Consider the following 20,798-nt stretch of genomic DNA (forward strand, 5'->3'; position numbering starts at 1 on the left):
ATGTCCATTGCATCAGTGATGCCATCCAACCATCTCATCCCCTGTCATCCCCTTTTCCTGCCTTCAATCTTTCCCAGCATCAATGTCTCTTCCCAGTATCAGGGTCTTTTCTTCAGCTTCAACATTAGTCCTTCCAAGGAATATTCAAGGTTGATTTCCTTTAGGAATGACTGGTTTGATTTTCTTGTTGTCCAAGGGACACTCAAGAATCTTCTCCAGCACCACAACTGAATGCTTTATAGGATCCTAAGTAATTCTATTTTTAGTTTTTTAAGGAAGCTCCATTCTGTTCAAAGCCATCCTGACTGGTGTGAGGGGATGTCTCATTGTAGTTTTGATTCGCATTTCTCTCATAGTCAGGGATGGTGCGCGTCTTTTTGTGTGCCTCTTGGCCATCTGTATGTTTTCTTTGGAGAAATGTCTATTTAGGTCTTCTGCCCATTTTTTTTTATTGGATTGTTTATTTTGATGATATTAAGCTTCATGAGCTGTTTGTAGATGTTGGAAACTAATCCCTTGTCAGTCACATCATCTATAAATATTTTCTTTCTGTCTGTGGGTTGTCTTTTCATTTTGTTTATGATCTCCTTTGCTGTGCAAAAGCTTTTGAGTTTAATTAAGTTCCCATTTGTTTATTTTTGTTTTTATTTCCATTACTCTGGGAGACGGATCGAAAAAGATACTGCTGTAATTTATGTCAAAGTGTGTTCTGCCTATGTTTTACTCTAGAAGTTTTATCGTGTCAGGTCTTGTATTTAGGTCTCTAATTCATTTTGAGCTTATTTTTTGTGTGTGGTGTTGAAAAATGACCTGATTTAATTTTTTTATATGTAGCTGTTTAGTATTTCCAGCACCATCTGTTGAAGAGACTGTCTTTCCACCGTTGTATAATTTTGCTTCCTTTGTTGCAGATTAATTGACCAGAGGTGCTTGGGTTCATTTCTGGGCCTTCTATCTTTTACATTAATCTATATTTCTGTTTTTGTGCCAGGATCAACCATACTGTCTTGATGATTATAGCTTTGTCAGATTTTAAGATATTTTTGTTCTAGTTCTGTAAAAAATGCCATTGGTAATTTGATAGGGATTGCATTGAATCATCAGTTGATTGTCTTGGGTAGTGTAGTCATTTTGACAATATTGATTCTTCCAATCCAGGAACATGGAGTATCTTTCCATCTGTTTGTGTCTTCTTCGACACAGAAGAAGCCCCAGATCATGACTATATTATCTTTTGTATATTTTTTTAAGTTTTATAGTTTTTTTTTTTTAATGTTTAGATCTACAACTCATTTAAGTTAACTTCTGTATAAAGTGTGAAGTTTAGGTCAAGGATTTGTCGAGTTTTTGCATATGGATATCCAGTTGTTCCAAGACTGTCCATTGAATTGCCTTTTCACCCTTGTCAAAATTCAACTGGCCACGATTATGTGTGCCTGTATGTGGACCTTCTATCCCACCCCACTGCTGTGTGTAGCTATGCCTTTACCAGTGCCATGCTGACTTGACTGATAACTTCTGTGTGTTGCTGCTAAGTCGCTTCAGTCGTGTCCGACTCTGTGCGACCCCATAGACGGCAGCCCACCAGGCTCCCCCATCCCTGGGATTCTCCAGGCAAGAACCCTGGAGTGGGTTGCCATTTCCTTCTCCACTGCATGAAAGTGAAAAGTGAAAGTGAAGTCGCTCAGTCGTGTCCAACTCCTAGTGACCCCATGGACTGCAGCCCACCAGGCTCCTCCATCCATGGGATTTGCCAGGCAAGAGTACTGGAGTGGGGTGCCATTGCCTTCTCCAAACTTCTGTGTAGTAAGTCTTAAAATTGACTATTGTGAGTCTTTCCATGGTAGCCTTCTTTTTCAAAATAATTTTGGCTCTTGTTTCCCTGTCTTTCAGTATAAATTTTAGAATTGGTTTGTTTCTATCTTAGAGACTGCTAGGATCTGTGTTGGAATGGCATTAGGTTTACAGATCAATTTGTGCAGAATTGACATCATGGCTATACTGAGTCTTCTAATCCAGAAACACAATCTGTCTTTTCTTTTATTTTTTTAAACATTTATTCATTTTTGACTGTGCTGGGTCTTCACTGCTGCACGGGCTTTCTCTGGTTGCAGAGAGCAGGGGTTACCGGTTTGTGGTGCGTGGGCTTCTCACTGCCGGGGCTTCCCCTGTTGTGGAGCACCGGCTCTCGGCACACGGGCTTCAGTAGTTGTGGCCATGGGCTTAGTTGCACTGCAGCACGTGGGATCTTCCTGGACCAGGGATCAAACCAGCTTCTCTTGCATTGCAAGGCAGATCCTAACTAACTCAACCACCAGGGAAGCCCCCGTCTTTTCATGTCTTAAGATTTTCTTTGCTTCCTTTCATCCACACTTTGTAGTTTTCAGTGCATGGATCCTATAGCTGTTTTGTCAGATTTATATCTAATTATCTCATTTTGAGGCACTATTGTAAAATAGCATTTAAAAATTTTAACTTCCAATTGTTCATTACTAGTATATATAAATAAGATGAATTTTTCTGTGTTGGTTTTGACCCTGCCACCTAGGTAAACTCACTTCTTAGTTCTGGGATTTTGGGGGTTGGGCATGGGGGTTTAAAAATTCATCGGAATTTTCTATTCTGACAATCATGTCATCTCAAAGAAAGAACAGTTTTATTTCTTGCTTTCCAGTCTATAGCCAGCCCCCCTCCCACTTTTCTTGCCTTATTATGCTGACTAGGACTTCTAACATGATGCTGATAAAGAGTGGTGAGAGTGGCACCGTTTCCTTGCTCCCAATCAGAGGAGGAGGGTGTTCAATCTCTCAGCAGTAACTCTGATGCTAACTGTAGGGTTTTTTTTTTTTGTAGATTCCACTTATCAGGGTGGGTCAATTTATTTCTATTTCTATTGCTGAGAGCTTTTTCAAGAATGGATACCACATTTTCTCAAATTCTTTCTCTGAATCAATTGATCCAATCACGTGGCTTTTCTTTTTCCAGCTGACCATATGGTGGGTTACTCTGATTGCTTTGGAACACTGAACTAGTCTTACATTCCTGGGATAAACCCAGCTTGATCTTGGAATATTATTCCTTTTATGTATTTCTGAATTTGCTGATATTTTGTTGAGGAGTTTTGCATCTCTGCCCATGAGAAATACTGGTCTTTGATTGTATGTCTTTATCCAGTTTTGGTATCAGGTGGTGTCATAAAAAGAGTTACAAAGTGTTCATTTTTCTTTTATTGGGTAGAATCCCTTTGAATATTTGGTATGATTTACCAGTAAATTATCTAGACAAGGAGGCTTCCTTTTTGGAAGGGTTTTAAATTATAAATTCAATTTCTTTATTAGATATAGGATGAGTCAGGTTATCTGTTTCAACTTGGGAGTGAGATTTTGTAAAAACTTTTTTTTTTTTTGAGGAATTTGTCCATTTCATCTAAAGTATTTGGCTTGTGTGCACAGAATTGTCCTATTGTTTGTTATTCTTTTAACATTTGTGTGCCTGTAGTGATCTCTTACCTCTCATTCCTGATATTGATCATTTTTTCTCTTTGTCAGCTTTGCTTGAAGTTTACCAGTTTTATTGATCTTTTCTAAGAAACAGCCTTCGGTTTCACTGATTATCTCCATCATTTTTCTGATTTCAGCTTTACTGATGTCAGCTCTTATCTTTGTTTCTTTCCTTATGCTTTAGATTTATCTTAAGCTTTTTTCTAGTTTCTTAAAATGGAAGCCCAGATTATTGATCTGAGATCTTTTTTTCCCCCAATATTAACATTTAATGCTATAAACTTTCTCCTAAACACTTCTTTACCTGCATCCCAGATATTCTGGTACATTGTCTTTTCATTTTTCTTATTGATTTCTAGTTTAATTCCACTATGGTCAGAGAACATACTTTATATATTTTCAGGTTTGTTATGACCCAGGATCTGATCTCTCTTGTTGACTGTCCCAGTTGCCATAAAAAAGACAGTGTGTTCTGATGTTGTTGGGTGGAGTGTTGTGTAAATGTTAATTAGATCCAGGTGGTTGTTGGTGGTGTTCAGTTTTTCTGTATCCTTGCTGGTTCTATGAATTACTGAGATACACTAAGTGACCACATAGAGGATTTGTTCAAAGAGGGAACAAAGTTGAGATGACCAAAGTCTCTTGGTCATCAAGAGACTGAGTCCTCACGGCTGCATTGGTGTTGTTCATTGCACTGTCTTGGGAGGCAGACATGTATTTGTTTGAATCACCTCAGTCCCCCTGCTTCCTAAAGGGGAGCTCATGGCTAACAGCTGAGTTTCCGATGTCACCTATGGACATCCAAACACATGTATGCCTAAAACCTTATTTTTCATCTCTCATGACATTTAAAAAATCCATTTATTTATTCGTAGCTGTACTGGGTCTAGGTGCAGGGAGCAGGGATTACTCCCTAGTTGCGGTGCACAGGCTTCTTTGGTGCCGAGCACAGGCTCTAGGGTGTGTGGCTCAGTGGTTGTGGCACAAAGGCTTAACTGCCCCCTGGCATGTGGAATCTCCCCAGACCAGGGATCGAACCTCTGTCCCCTGCATTGGCAGGTGCATTCTTAACCACCGGACCACCAAGGAACTCCTCTCATGACATTTTTGAGGAGGGGAACTTGAAAGAGTCTGGGTCTTCCCTTCCTTTTCCCCCTGACCGCCTAAGGAACATTTTGCTGTTTTCTCTGAGACTCTGGGCTGATAAAAGGTAATGGGTAGACAAGTTGAGGTAAGTCAAAGGGGCTAAATTAAGTTGTGTTTTAAAAAGAGTTCATTTCTATGAAGGAGAAAACACTTGATGTGGAAGGGTGTGGAGAGGAGAAATTTAGAGGTGCAGCTGTGAGGATGAAATGACTTCAGGGGAGACGTGTTGAAAGTGGACTTTAACAGAGTTAGGCAAGATGTCAGGAGGTGTAATTCCCCTTCTGCCAATACTCCAAGAGCCTTCAGTAAAGGCTGACTTGACTCTATGATGCCTTTGAGTCACACTTGTATTTCTTTGGGCTATGACACCTTGCCGAGCAGGACCTGAAGGTCAGTCAGAGGCCAAGCTGTCATTCAAGGTGTTAATTTAGGGGACACCCTACAGGAGTTTGGGAGAGTAGGGTTTCTTTCTTTCCAGGCCCAGAAGGCACAGAACTATGCTCCCTACGCCAGCAGGGGAGACTTGGCAAGAAGGTTACACGTTGGAATTTAGAGAACTCCTTAATTTTGAAAGTACTGTATTTAAAGTGGATCACTTCCTCCAAAAGCAGGTCATCAACTCCCTCAGCGCACAGTTGTCTGGTTACATAAAAAAATATATTTTCCCCTTTGTCAAGTTCACAGAACTAGGAGGAATCACTTGGTGGGGGGGAGGGCTTTAATTAGAAATGTTTGAGGGAAAAAGAGGGGAAACTACCCATCCCAAATCCTGAACCCACCTCCTCCCATCCCTCTCTGCCAGCTCTCTGAATTGTAAATGGGAGGGGGAGAATTAGAACCAATGATAATAATAGTTTGCTGTACCCAACAATTATTGAGTGCTTGCTGAATGCCAGATCATTTCACATACAGTGAAAGCACCTAGGCCAGGACCTGACATTAGGAAGATACTCAAAACCTGTTTGCTGACTGACTAACACTAGCCAGGTCTGCCAAAGATGCTTCAGTGCTCAGGTACTTCGCTCCTTTTAACGATAAGTCAGCTGCCATCTCAAGAGAAAGATAAGCCCATGAAGCCATCTCCTGAATAAAGCAACATTTCTCCACCTTCAGTATTTCACACTTTTGTTATAAATGGTGGAAGCCCAGCCCAACCAAGCCTAAACAAGAAAAGAGAACTTATCAATTCCTATGATCACACCACAGAAAGTAGACGGTGGGGAGCAAGGACTCAAAGGGTGATACGCTTCCTTCTCTTCCTCTTTCTGCTTCTTGTCTCTCCTGGCTTCTCTCTCCTACTACAGGTGGTCTCTCCCCACCTGGAAGTGCAGAACATGACTGTTTGGTGTCCCTCCTACTCACAGCCTTGAGCCCTGTCAGCCCAGAAGCAAGATTCTTCCCCACTAGAAATATCCCAGGGAAGGATGTTGATTGGCTCCACTTGGGTCACATGCCCATCTCTAGACCAACCCCATAAAAGTATTTTGATTGGCTTCGCTTGGCTCACATGACCATCTCTAGACCAATGGCTCTAGCTGGAGAGATGGGACAATATGATTAGTTCAGCCTGGGTCACGTGACCTTCTTTGTTGGGCGTCTCTGTTGAAATCCATTTCCTGAAGCAGTGGAGCCCTGTTGTCGATTGTAGGCAACAGAGGCGAACTTTTGCTGATCTTAGCAGTGTAGTTGGGTGCTCACACATGAGCCAGGGAATCATACTTGGTGCTAACCAGGTGGAAACAAGCCCTTCCGGTCCCAGTCGGATGACTAAAGGCTGTGGCTAGAACCACTGCACCTGCCACACCAGGAACTTGATCTTGCTGCCACTGCCACCAAGGAGCCAGCAGCTTTTTTGTGTCTGGCTCTGAACCCGAAGACCAGCAGAGAGTATCTGATGGGTACAGCCTGTAGCACCTGTGCTTCAGCTGCAGGGGAGGGCAGGAGCTCAGGTAACTGTATTTTAATATTGTGGCTGGCCAAAACTCCAAACAAATGTCCGCCGCAGGGTACATATTGAGCATTCATGCAACAGCCACTAACCGCTTTGTTTCCAAAGCTTCTGCTCCTGCAACGTAAGCCTGTATCTACTGAATGTCAAATGAGAGGTCAACAAATCGCCTTTTGTAGTGGAGTCCACCCCATAAATCTTGGTGCTTGGCACGCGGCTCCTCTTCATGCTGAGAAGGTCATGACTTGATGTCTGGGCTGGCAAGCATCATTTCTCTCTTTCAGATTTTCCAAGTGGGGTTTCTTAGGAGGCAGTTCCAGGCGCCATTAATTTAAACATATTTAATCTGATTCATTTTGCAATTCCCTGCTTTAATCAAAGGTCAGCTGTCCTGGCTCTGTTGTTAGGATGAATCTGTTTCCTTGATGGACAGCGTCTTCCTGACACTGTGGATCTTTTGCTGGAGATCTCGAGGGCGAACTGAATTGGCAGGAAGTGAAAGGAGTCTTGGGGGCAGGGGTCCTGAGTGGTGGGTGAATCCATCATTCTCCCCCAGAGGTTGCGCTCAGCTTTATGCAGAGGCAGAGGAAGGCCCCGGCTGCCCGCCCTAGATCCCCTAATCCTGTGTGTGCATGCGTGCATGCACGCGTGCTCACTCAGTTGTGTCTGACTCTTCACAACCTCATGGACTGTAGCCCGCCAGGCTCCTCTGTCCATGGAATTTTCCAGGCAAGAATATTGGAACGGCTTGCTATTTCCTTCTCCAGGAGATCTTCCTGACCCAGGGATTGAACTTACATCTCTTGTGTCTCCTGCATTGGCAGGTGTATTCTTTACCAGTTGAGCCACTGGAGAATGCCTTACTCTATTTTTCCACTCACCCTCCTCAGACAGCCATGTGCTGCCTTAAAAAAAAAAAATCTTTTTATTGTGGTGAAATAGACATACCATAAAATTCACCATGTTGGTCATTGGAAAGCACACAGTTCAGTGACAGTTCATATGTTCATAGTGTTGTACAACCATCACCGCTATCCAGTTGCAGAACATTTTCATCGCCCCAGGAGGACCCCCCTTAGCCACTAAGCAGTGGCTGCCCCAGGCCCCCACCTGCAGCCCCGGGCTACCAGTCTGCTTTCCGTCACCATGGATTTGCCTAGTTTACATTCTGGATGTTTCCAGATTCCACAGATGTGTTCCATATAAATGGAATCATACCATTATATGGCCTTTTGTGTCTGGCAACTTTCACAATGTTTTTGAGGCTCACCCACATTGTAGCATGTGTCAGAACTCCTTTCCTTCTCATTGTTGAACAATATGCCATATTTGGGGCTCCCCTGGTAGCTCAACGGCTAAAGAATCTGCCTGCCGTGCAGGAAACACGGGTTTGATTTCTGTGTTGGGACGTTCCCCCTCGAGCAGGGATAGGCTACCCACTTCAGTATTCTTGGGCTTCCCTGGTGGCTCAGACAGTAAAGAATCTACCTGCAATGAGGGAGACCTGGGTTTTATTCCTGGGCTGGGAAGATCTCTTGGAGGAGGGCATGACAACCCACACTGGTATTCTTGCCTGGAGAATCCCCATGGACAGAGGAGCCTGGCGGGCTACAGTCCATGGGGTCGCAAAGAGTCAGACATGACTAAGCACGGGACATGCCATATTTTGCTTATCCATTTGTCTGTGATGGACATTTGGGTTGTTCTCTCCTTTTAGTGTGAATGATGCTGCTATGCGTGTCCTTGCTGCAGGACAGGCATATCTCAGTGAGAAGCTTTTGGCTGCCAGTAACAGAGGATGCAATGCGACTGGCTTAACTCTGAAGGAAAACACATCCTTAACTATGATGGAGAGGCACATCTAGGGCAGCTCCAAAGAGCCCTTCTCTTTGATCTTTTCTTCCCCGCAGGCTGGCTTTCCTCATGGCTTCAGGATGCAAAGTCACAGGGGGCCTAAGCAGACACGACATCAGTGAGTGGAAGAAGAGGGGCTCTTTCTTCCTTGTGCCTCTTTTTCTAGAAGTTTTATAGTTTAACTTTTACACTTTGGCCCACTAATTATCTCAACTTCATTTTTGAGTATGGTGTGAGGTTGGGATCCAGGTTCAAAATTTTTTTCCATACAGATATCAGATATCTAGTTGTTTCAACACTGTTAGCTCAGAAAGACTTCCCTTTCCCATTGGTACCTCTGTCAAAAATCAATTGCTGGGCTTGGGGGAGAATGCTGCTGCTGCTGCTAAGTTGCTTCAGTTGTGTCCAACTCTGTGCAACCCCATAGACGGCAGCCCACCAGGCTTGGCTGTCCTTGGGATTCTCCAGGCAAGAACGCTGGAGTGGGTTGCCATTTCCTTCTCCAGTGCATGAAAGTGAAAAGTGAAAGTGAAGTCGCTCAGTCGTGTCCGACTCTTAGCAACCCCATGGACTGCAGCCTACCAGGCTCCTCTGTCCATGGGATTTTCCAGGCAAGAGTACTGGAGTGGGGTGCCACTGCCTTCTCCACTGGGGGAAAATAGATACATGTGTATGTCTGGCTGAGTTCCTTCGCTGTTCACCGGAAACTACCACAGCATTGTTAATCAGCCACACCCCAATACAAAACAACAAGTTTAAAGTTTGAAAAAAAAATCAGTTGCCCATGGACGAGCAGATCTATCGCAGGGCTCTATTTTCTGTTCTATTGGCCGATTCCCGTTTCTTTTTTATAACTTGGAGGATAATTGCTTTACAGTGTTGGTTTCTGTCATAGAGCAGTGTGAATCAGCCAGAAGGATATCTTCTTTCTTTTTGCCCATACCACTCTGTCTTACTACTGTTGCTTTCGAATAAGCCTTCAAATCAGACAGTGACCTTGTTCTTTTGTGTGTCTCTTCTGAAAACACCCTAGCGGGAGATACCCTTCATATCCCACTGGCCAGAGCTGCATCAACTCCCATTCCCAGCTCAACCACTGGCCAGGGGACTGGGGCCACATGAGTGAGCTAGCCCGTCAGAACTTCACTTGGAGAGGGGAATGAAGAGTATACACCTGAACCCAAAAGTCAAAGGTGAAAGCCAAGCTTTCCAGGAAGAAGTGGGGGAAACTGTAGGGTGAGAAGCCGACAGTTTCTGCCCAAATGCACAAAGCAGGTCAGTGGAATTTTTAATTAGGGGAGAGAGAGAGAAAACAAAAGAATAAAAGGGACAGATAGGAAACCTCAACTCATCCTGGATATTCTTCCCAGCCACTGATGACAATGACAAAGGGGACATCATGGCCATGAGTGACAACAAGGCTTAGCATACAGCACAGTGAGCAATGACCCCTTGCCAATGAGGCGGGCTCCTTCCCCCCTGATGACAGCACCAGGGGCTTGGTGACACTTGAGCTCCATCTGGGGGGTGATAGTTGGGTCTGGGTGGTGGGGAGCAAGTCTTGGAGCTGTTGGCTGTGGTTTAGCTCTTTTCATTGTTCAGTCTTGGAGGCATGGGGATGAGTAACAGTTCCTGTAACTCTTAAGCTGCTCCAGTATTTCTTGGGACCATCCCAAACCATTCCTTAGGGCACATGTGACTTGGAGGCTGGTCCCACAGAGGGATGGGTTCGGCAGTAAATCACTCAAGTGCCTGGCTGCCTGGAGCCCACACACCACTGTGATGATTCTGGCTCCCCAGCTGCTCCTTCTTATCCTCAGTAGCTTCATCTTTCTGACTTGTCTGTCAGTTCCTTCAACTCCTCTATAGTTCTGTCCTCCAGGGCCCTCACTCAACTCTTCAATTCCTTCTAGAAGAGGGAAGCAAGGCTTTGAGATGGTTCCTACCTCTCTGGTCCTGGGTGTGTGATCACACAAGGATGGGAAGACTCATCTATGAGATTGCTCCTCTCTCTCCTCTCATTTTCCCCAGGCAGTTTGGTGAAACATGGAAGGCTATGAGTTTATGGCATTTCAAAGTGCTGAGAGTCTGAAAGATAAGTCCGAGTCCAGCCCAAGGGCTGCCCACCAGGGTCCACTGTAGCTCTAGAAGTTCTGCTTGTTGGGACTGACATGCTACGTTTCTGACGTAGCATGGAGTGGAGCAGCTGATCACAGGTCTTAGAGAAAGGTGGGCATGGATGCCAAGTCCAGCCTGGACAGGTGACTTTGCCTCTTGGAGCCTCAGTTTCCCCATCCGTCACGTGAAGGGTGAGTATTGACCTCCATGGTTTCTAGAGGAGATCTAAGGAGGTGCGATGCAGACTGCCTGGCACTCAATAAGATTGCAGCAAATACTCTCCATCATTAGTATTTTTACTTTTTCAGAGGAAAAGAGCAGTTTCCTTCAGGGAGAAGACTGGAGTGGGATAAGGTGAGAGGTGGGTGTTAGAATTACAGAGGCTAGGGACTTCCTTAACAGTCCAGTGGTCAAGACTTCACCTTCCAACATGTGGGTTCGATCCCTGGTTGGGGAGATAAGATCCCACATGCCTCCTGGCCAAAAAAAAGCAAAAACATTAAACAGAAGCAATATTGTAACAAATTTAATAAAGACTTTTAGAGTGGTCCACATTAAAAAAGAAAAAAAAAGAATGAGAGAGGCGCTAATATGGCTGAGACTAGGATGCATTTAGGCAGTGGGGTGTGAGGAAGGGAAAGGAAGGCCCATGGATGGGGAAGGGGCCACTTTTCTTGGACCAGCCAAGTGTCTAGAGCCCAGGTTTTTATCCAGCCCCTCAGCTGGTCTTGGATCCCAATGTAGACACAGTAGACAGGCCTGGATTCCCAAGCCAAGGCTGAGAGTGGTGGGAGGAGCCATAAGAGTGCATGCCTTCTTTGAGTGGATGGGCCAGACCCATGATGCTCTCCATAGCAAACATGTGGTATGCTAGGAAACAAATAACCCCACTGAGACCGCTCCTTCTGGAAACAGGGGAAAAATGTGGATTATCTTGAGTTCAAAAATGTGGGCTCCCACGTGGCCAATAAAGTCAAGGTAGTGGGATAGAAGCTGATTGATGAGTTTGGTTATGTTTTCTCTGGCCTTTCCGTGCTCACACTCGGTGCTGTAAGGCCTTTCCACTTGGGTGACCACGGTTACATTCTTGGGGAGCACTGAGCACCCAGAGGGGCTCAGTGGGGCCATCCTGGATGCTGGGTGCCTGCCAAAGGCTCCTTTCCATGGTAAGGGGAAGGGAGAGAGAGGCTTTGCCATGATGATTGCAGACAAGTTCCCTTGCTTCCTTCCTATGTCTCCAAGGGACCTCGGAAGTGGTTCTAGATGTTGGGGGGCTGCAAGAACCACTGGAGGTCATCTTGTCGGTCCCCTTCCACCTCAAGAATCTTACAGGGGGAAACGAGAGCCAGAGAGGGCAAGGGCCTCCTCGCTCGGGGTCACGGGGCTATCTGGGGACTCAGATCCATGGTCCCACGGTTCTGGCAATCTGCCTGAGAAGCATCTTGCTTTCTGTGGGTCCTGTCTGCTCTCAGCTCCTCTGGGGAGAAGGCTTATGGCTTCTTGGCATCTGCAAGCTAGACACTCTGAACTTGGGCTGCCGTGACCTTTCTGAAAGGCAGACTGGAGCAGGTTGCTTCCCAAAGGGCTGTCTTCAACAGCTCCAGGGCCTCTGCAGAGACCCCCACGTGTGCCCTTTGTAAGACACGTGAGGCCCTTCAAGAGCTGGCCTCTGTCCTCTCCTCTGCCGTTGCTCTCCAGTCGCACGGGCTGGCAGTGGGTCTCTCGTGTTCTCCTGCCTTTGCACATGCTGTTCCTGCTCCTCAAATGCCCTTCCCTCTTGCTCTTGAAGGTTTCTCAGGCTCTCCCCGTGGCCTCCTCTGACCCCCTAGGCTCAGCCGCTCCTTCCTCTGAGCTTCCAGAGCTCGCGATCATTCCTCTATTAGCACTTATCTCATTGACTCAGAATGATTTGTTTACATGGCTCTTCTCCCCAGGGTAGGAGGCATGCCTTCCACATCTGTATGTCTTCCTCCCCTCGAAGTGCCTAGCAGAGTGCCGGAAGCCCAGCCTGGGCTCAGCCGGTGTACATGGAGTGAATGGCCAAGGGACGTATGTGTCCTCAAAGGTCCCCCTGCACGTGGCCTGGAATGTCAGCGCCTGTGAGCCGTGCCTGGCTCCTGGCTCCTGTTCCGCTTTGCCTTCCCACAGCTGGGGCCTCTCTTCTCCTTCCAACAGCTGGCCCAGCCCTGCCCAGACTCGGGGGCCAGCCACAGCCTATCCCAGGGAGGTTTAAAGAGCCCGTGTTCAGAAGTTCAGGTGACTCAGCCTCCCATGGGCTTGTCCACGAGTTCTGTTGTCACCTGGGTCTAGACTCTTGGTTCCCACCACATCCCATGAGACAGGCAGCTCCCCAGGGACCATTTTCCCCAGATCTTAGTCCTTCTTATGAAAGAGTCTAAACTGAGTCCTCCTGGTCTAGCCCTGGTCTAGAATTGAGTCCCTGAAGATACGTGTCGCTTTCCTCCCCATGGCCAGTGCCCAGCCACTGGGCCTCTCTGATACCCGCTGGCCCATTTAGATGGCAGACTTTCCCTGGGTGCCTAGCATGTGCAGGTACGGGGTCTCTGCTGCCACGGAGCTCACGGTAGGGGTGGGAGGAGCAGGGATGACACTGGTGATACCGGTGGGCAGTGCTAGGAGAAGAGGCCAGGCGGGGGCTCTGGGCTCACAGGGCAAAGTGCTGAAGTAACCTCAGAGCTGGGGTCTGAGCTGAGATGGAGGCGGCCAGGAGACGTTATGAGAAGCGGAGGAGGGGGGCTTCTTCCTGGTTGAGGGCTCCGAAAGGGCAGGGTCTGGATAAATCTACCATCATTCCCCACATACAGACCAGAACCTTCCGTCAGGTCCGTGGGGCTGCCTGTGCCTGTCCTGGAAGCACGATGTTCTCACGGGAGGCACTGAAAATTGAGAGGACCATGACTCCCTCCCATGGCACTCCAAACCAGGCAGGCCCACGAAAGCTGTTTCTCCTTTATTTTATTGCTTAGCTGCTAAGTTGGAAAAGGCAATGGCACCCCACTCCAGTACTTTTGCCTGGAGAATCCCTTGGACGGAGGAGCCTGGTAGGCTGCAGTCCATGGGGTCGCTAAGAGTCAGACACGACTGAACGACTTCACTTTCACTTTTCACTTTCATGCATTGGAGAAGGAAATGGCAACCCACTCCAGCGTTCTTGCCTGGAGAATCCCAGGAACAGTGGAGCCTGGCGGGCTACTGTCTACAGGGTCTCACAGAGTCAGACACGACTGAAGTGACTTAGCAGCAGCAGTGATGTTTGACTCTTTTATGACCCCGTGGACTGTAGCCCATCAGGGTCCTCTGTCCATGGGATTTCCCAGGGAAGGATACTGGAATGAGTGGCCGTTTCCATCTCCGGGGAATCTTCCTGACCCAGGGATGGAGCCTGCATCTCCTGCACTGGTAGGCAGATTCTCTACCACTGAGCCACCTGGGAAGTCCCTCTTCTTTATTTATTCAGTCGATATTGAGTGAGTCCCCACCATGAGCCAGGGACTAGGCTGGGAACTGGGGTTGGGGGGTGGTGCTGATCTAGGGAACCAAGATGCATTCCTGCCCTCAAAGGACTCATGGGCCAGTCAGGAGAGAGGCATAGAAAGAAGCCATGAGAGCACAGTGTGGGGTTAGCAGTGGTGGGAGGGAGCCCTGTCTGGGAAAGAATGGCCACAGGGACCCAGACAGCACCACGGGCATCTCACCTGTGTCCCAGAACCCTCACGTGGGAGCCAGGAAGACCGGTGGGCAGAGGGATAGCCCCACCGCCTGGAGTCATCAGATGACCTATGGATAGTGTCTTATAACTCTTAGCAGAGGCAGCAAGGCCCAGGGGGTTTGGGATCCTTCTAGTCGAGTCTCTGCTATTTGACAGCTGAGTGATTTTGGGGCAAAGATTGAGCTTTCCTTTACTCATCTGTAAAATGGGTTGTGTTTATGTATGGATGTGAGAGTTGGACTGTGAAGAAAGCTGAGCGCCAAAGAATTGATGCTTTTGAACTGTGGTGTTGGAGAAGACTCTTGAGAGTCCCTTGGAATGCAAGGAGATCCAACCAGTCCATTCTAAAGGAGATCAGTCCTGGGTGTTCTTTGGAAGGAATGATACTAAAGCTGAAACTCCAGTACTTTGGCCACCTCATGTGAAGAGTTGACTCATTGGAAAAGACCCTGATGCTGGGAGGGATAGGGGGCAGGAGGAGAAGGGGATGACAGAGGATGAGATGGCTGGATGGCATCACCAACTCGATGGACATGAGTTTGAGTGAACTCCAGGAGTTGGTGATGGACAGGGAGGCCTGGCATGCTGCAATTCATGGGGTCGCAAATAGTCAGACACGACTGAGTGGCTGAACTGAACTGAACTGAATGCCTGAGTCTAGGGTTGAAGACAGCCCCTGGGGAAATAGTAACTATGTGATAAGCATAGCGACGTAGTTGCTGCTCAACTCCTGTGGCTTGATTGTATTAACCGTCCTAATAGATAACAACGGGGAAGCACACATCCCTGTGGAAAGAAAGGGAGTTGCATTTTGTGCGTGTGTGCGCGTGTGTGTCTGCCTGTCGGAGAGTTTTTATGGGGGTTGAGTGCAGGGAGCCACAAAAGCTAGGGCCGCGGGCAGACCTCCAGGGCAGGGGACACGCGGTCCCCTCCCTTCTCCTGCCCCCGCAGCGGGGCGCGCAGTCGGCGGGAGGCGCAGGTGTCCAGTGGGTCCCGCGCGTCCCGGTCCCTCGCCGCCTTGGCCGGGCCCCAGCTCCCTTCTGCCGTCCGCCCCGCGTCCTCCTCTAACCTCGGGTCTGGACGGCGGAACAGTGGGGCCGGGAAAGTTTGAGTCACGGTGGGGGGAGCGGAGGAGGCGGGCCCGTGACCCTGAACGGGGTGGGCTCTAGGACCCGCCTCGGGCTCCCAGCAGGGGGACCCCGCCGCAAAGCCAGGTCCCTCGCGCACCGGCCGCCGCGCGACGGAGCGAGGGGCCGGCTGCAGCGCTCGTCGGGCGGCCGCTGTGTGCACCAGGGCGGTCGCGCTCCCCAAGACCCGCGCGCCTTCACTGCGGCAGCCGCAGCTCCTCGGCCGCGCTCAGCATGAGGCCCCGGGCGCCGCTCCTGCGGCTGCTGCTGGCGGTCTCCGCGGCCGCCGCGGCGGTGGTCGGCGAGCCCAGGACGGCGCTGCCCCCTACCACGGGGGGCGCCACCCTGGCCATCGTCTTCGACGTCACCGGTTCCATGTGGGACGACCTGATGCAGGTGATGGACGGCGCCTCGCGCATTCTGGAGCACAGTCTGAGCCGCGGCAGCCGGGTCATCGCCAACTACGCGCTGGTGCCCTTCCACGACCCAGGTAGCGCCCCCCGCGCCCTCGGCCTGGCGCTCTGGCGCCGTGCGCTCACCCGCCCGCTCTGCGCCCGGGGCGCACTGAACGCCCGCCGGTTGCACCGCTGCCCGGCAGGGGCGCCTTCTCCACACGTCCGCTCTGCACCTGGGGCAGGCCTCGCAGCCGCTGCGTCCTCTCCCACCCCGCCACCCGCAACCCCGAACCTGATGTCCCCTTCTCCCGCGCCTCCCCGCCCGCGTCGTCGGGTGGGTGACTGAGAGGCGCGCGCACTACCTTCAAAAGCCGCGCCGTGCGACTGTGAGGCTTCAGCAAATAACCTGCCTCCCGGAGCATCACAGGGTGAGAACCACCTCCCAGGCTCGTTGAGATGTTGAACTGGGGCTTTGGTGTCCAGGGCCTGGCCCCCGCGCGCCTCCACTGGGTTCTTAGACTTTGCTCCCATCGTGAGATTCGGGGGTCAAACGCTGCATATTGCCCCTCACCTGTTCTCGAGAGAAAAACAGCAGCCAGGTGGCCTCCACCTACCCCTCACTGCCAGCCGCCCCCCCCCCACCCACTCTCCCCTGCGGGCAGCACCTCGCCCCCTACAGCACCCCTACCCCGCCCCCTACCGTTTAGCGCAGGGTTAAGGCCGTGCCCTTGAAAGGCTCCTGGGAGACCCCACTGTGGGGAGTTTCAAGGAAAGCAGCTGTGGAGCGGTGGGCTCAGACTCCCAACCTTGGGAGTGGCAGGACTGCTTGTTCTCCAACATTTTTAGTGAAAAACTTCAGACTTACAGTAACACAGGGAGAAAAAAAATACACGAACACCTGTCTGCCCACCACTCAGATCCCATGATTAATTTGACAAAGTTTTGTCCTGTCTCTCCATTTGGCACCTCCCTGTTCAGAAGGTTAGTTTTCTAAAGCCAAAAACTAAACTAAAGATAGCAGAGTTTTTTTTTGCAGAATTGTACTACAAAGTGTTCCTGTTCGGAGGAAATGCACCCAAGTCTGGATGAGCTAGGAAGCCCTGTTAGAAGCCCTGTTTTCCTTGATTAATCGCAGCATCATCAGAGATTTTTGAAAAGCCGAGTAAGGGTGGGTGTGACATAATCCCTTACAGCCCTCAGGCTGAGTGTGGAGTCCCTCTGCTTCCAGGAGCTTTGGGCTCTGTAAAGCTCTACAGCTCACAGCCCAGAAGCCAGGGGTCTAGAAAGATTTCTGGGATCAGCAGAAGCTTGACTCCCACCTGGAGGTCAGGAAAGAGCAAGGTTAGGGGAATTGTGACATCATGGGTGTGCGGTGTGTCCTGGGGGCTTCAGCTCAAACATAGCTCATCCTCTGTCCCCCTAACTTTCTCACTCCCTTTCTGGGTCATTCTTGGGCTTCCAGAGGTACTGCATTTAAAGCACTTAGCGATCATTTAATCCACCCCTACTCTTACAATTGGAGAGACTGAGGCTCTGGACATGGACAGGACTTCCCCAAGGCCACCTGCCAGGCTGACATAATTTCTGACTGATGCAGTGAACATGAGTTTGAGCAGATTCAGGGAGATGGTGAGGGACAGGGAAGCCTGGTGTGCTGCAGTTCTATGCAGTCACAAGGAGTAGGACATGACTGAGTGATTGAACAACAATAACCCATATTTGTCTCTAAAATGCTTGGCTCCATTGGCGGGCAGGAGAGCAGCCTGTTGGAAGTGGATACAGTGTTCCGGGCTCCGTAGTGTCTTCACCGTCCCCTCTCTGGCCATCATCTTCTTGAAGCCCTCATTCCACCCCCAAGCTTTCCTCTCCTCTCTGGATGCTGAGCGCATGCGTGACCCTCTAACCTTCACTCCATCTTCTGCAAAACAAAAAAATCCCATCCCCCTTTCCCATCTCTTCTTCCCAAACCATGCTCCCTACAGACACCCCAGGTCCAGTGGAGGGGGAACCTCAGTGTTTATTGAGCCCTTGCTGTATGCACAGTCTTGTGAGGCTGTCAGTGTGAAGCAGGCAGGGTTCACGTCAAGGAGCCAGCAGCCTGCAGGCGACAAGACAGGCAGAGGGTAGCAGGTATCCCTCCTGACGGCTCCTGACTGTTGGTTAGTGTGGGAGGGGACTCATCAAAGGCTCTCTGAGGAAGCAGCATTGGAGCAGGACCTGAGGAAGATGAAGGGAAATTGATCAGCTTCTGACCACATGCCGGGGGATGCTAGGTGCCAGGGATACAGAGGGAAGGAGGTCTTCCTAAACACATGGAGCTCGCTGAGTGGTGGTTGACACGTTGGGGCAGGTGTCTGTGGCTGTGGAGCCTGGGTGCAGGAGGGGTGAGATGGGGCAGCTGGGAGAGGCGAGATTGGTCCGGGCTGTTGTTAGCAAAACGTAGGGTCTGGCTGCTCAAAAGCCAATAAACAGGCTGGGTTGGTGGAAAGGAAGGTTTGCTTTATTTCAGATGCCAGTAACTGGGCGGGGGAGGGTGGACGTCCATCCAGAGGTCGACACCCCTCCACCCCCAACCACCACCACAGACAGTCACTGGGGAAGAGCTTTTGTAGATGGAGGGAGGGGCTACATGCAGAAACAGCACAGTCGGCCCTGACAGTCATCTTGAAACTGGTCATCGGTGGTCTGACAAGCATCATCTTGGTTGTTTTGGGTGTGGTTAATCTTCAGTTCCAGGGTCGGTCTGTTTCCATTTTTTTGAGGCACATTCTCAGAATTGGGGCAGCTTGTGTCATGGCTACAGTCTGGTCATCATGTACTTGACTTCTCCACCTGGTCGGGGTTTCAATATCTACAAGACAGCTCACAGGATATGGCTCAGAAAATTATCTAGAGACCTTGAGAAGGAACCAAAGATCTTCGACTATGCTTGATGAGTACATTATTATTATTTGGTCTCCTTTGACTGTTTCCCCTTATTTCTGCATATTCACACTTCTCTGATTAAACTTATTTTTTTTTTAAACTTATTTTTTGACTAACGTTTTTCCACAGAAAAAAGGCAGGCAGAGGACATGGGTGGGGGTCGGTGGGGGGCAAGGACCATAGCGTCCTGCTCCATTTCACTATGACCGGGGAACTGAGGATTCTTAGATCTCCTTTTATGGGCTTTGAGCAGACACTGAGTGTTTCTGAGCGAGGATTGGAGCTGTGGTTTAGGTTAGGCTGTGTCTTTTGACTCAGCCAGTGGAATTCCCTTTGGTGGAAGTGGAGCTGAGAGATTGGGGTTTTAGCTGACAGTTCAAGGCTTCCCTGGTAGCTCAGTCGGTAAAGAATCTGCTGCCTGCAATGAGGGAGACCTGGGTTCAATCCCTGGGTTGGGAAGTTTCCCTTGGAGAAGGGAATGGCTACTCACTCCAGTATTCTGGCCTGGAGGATTCCATGGACAGAGGAACTTGACAGGCTATAGCCCACAGGGTTGCAAAGAGTCAGAAGTGACTGTCACTTACTCACTCAGGTCCCAGGGCTGTGTACTGGGAGGGTCTTCCTAAAGGAAACCCCTACATTAAACCTCAGAGACCACACTTTGCAAGACAAGTTTCAAGTGGTTCTGGGTGGCACATGCTTCGAGATAAACCAGAACCTGTGCTTTGGAAATGTTTTTTTAATGGAAAAAAAAAAATGGTATGTTCCCAAATGGCAGAGTTAGACTTTTGCTAATGGTTTTATTTTGGCTGAAATTTAGGTTGTTTTCAGTTTTTCTCTATTAAAATGTCGCAAAAAGCACTCTGGTGTGTAAATCTTTGTCTGCATCTTTGGTTTTTTCATTAGATTAAAGTTTTGGAAGCAGAATTCCTAGGTCATTATATAAACACACTGAGTGGGGGGGCAACTCTTCAAATTGTTTTCCAAAATGTTTTGGAAGTTTAAACTTCTACCAGAAGCCTCTGAGGGGACCGTTTAAGCGCAGCTACCCTCAACCCTAGCGTGCTGTGTATGTGCTCAGATGCTCAATCTTGTCTGACTCTTTGCAACCCGCTGGACTGTAACCTGCCAGGCTCCTCTGTCCATGGGATTTCCCGGGCAAGAATACTGGAGTGGGTTGCCATTTCCTTCTCCAGGGGATCTTCATGACCCAGGGATCAAACCCATGTCTCCAGCATTGGCAAGCAGATTCTTTACCGCTGAGCCACTGGGGAAGCCTGAACAGCTAGTAAACTGGAAAGGGGCATTGTGTTTTTGTTTTTTTGTGTGTGTTCAGTCGCATCTGACTCTTTTCGGCCCCATGGACTGTAGCCCGCCATGCTCCTCTGTTCATTAAATTTTCTAGGCAAGAACACTAGAGTGGGTTGCCATTTCCTATTCCAGGGGACCTTCCAAACCCAGAGCTTGAACCCAAGTCTCTTGCATTTCCTCCACTGACAGGCAGATTCTTTACCTCTAGCGCCACCTGGGAATCCCCCAGCCCTAGGGATTAGGATAATAATGTCTACCCCCCACCCCTAATTCAAAAGATGGAAAATGATCTCTACTGATTTCAATTGCTAGTGAGTTTCAGTAAGTTCTCAAGTGTTCACTAGATTTGTGTGTGTGTGTGTGTGTGAATTTCTTCTTTTGTAAATTGTCGTTTCCTGTGTTCATTTTTCTATTTGAGATTTTTAGTGGTTTTCTTATCAGTCAGTATGAGGACTTTATATTGATGATATTATTGCTTTTTGTTGTACGGTTTTGTATGTTGTAGCATTTTCCCTGATTGTTTGCCTTCTAATATTTGTGGTTCTTAATGTTCTGAAGTTTTAAATGTTTATGTACGAAACCTAGTGACTTGTTCCCTTTGTAAATTTCTTCACTTTCATTCTTAGAAAGATATGTTTTTTTCTTATCACAAAATCCGTTAGGTACATGTTCTAGGTTTTTTCATTTGTTCTCTTTTTTTCTCTTTATGTTTTCTTGTAAAACCTGGGATTTAAAAAAAATCAG

General features: G+C 48.6%; 1 protein-coding gene across 2 annotated transcripts in view; it reads left to right on the forward strand.

The window, feature by feature from the left end:
• Window positions 1-15,274: 15,274 nt before the first annotated feature.
• The window catches only part of HMCN2 (hemicentin 2), a 176,156-nt gene continuing 170,632 nt past the window's right edge, over window positions 15,275-20,798 (forward strand). For both annotated transcript variants that reach the window (XM_055541400.1, XM_055541401.1), the window contains exon 1: window positions 15,275-15,913. In XM_055541400.1, the coding sequence (XP_055397375.1) occupies window positions 15,658-15,913 (256 nt within the window). In that variant the 5' untranslated portion in view covers window positions 15,275-15,657. The remainder of the gene's footprint in view (window positions 15,914-20,798) is intronic.

The sequence above is a fragment of the Bubalus kerabau genome, chromosome 11, assembly GCF_029407905.1.
Source record: "Bubalus kerabau isolate K-KA32 ecotype Philippines breed swamp buffalo chromosome 11, PCC_UOA_SB_1v2, whole genome shotgun sequence".
NCBI classification, from domain to species: Eukaryota; Metazoa; Chordata; class Mammalia; order Artiodactyla; family Bovidae; genus Bubalus; species Bubalus kerabau.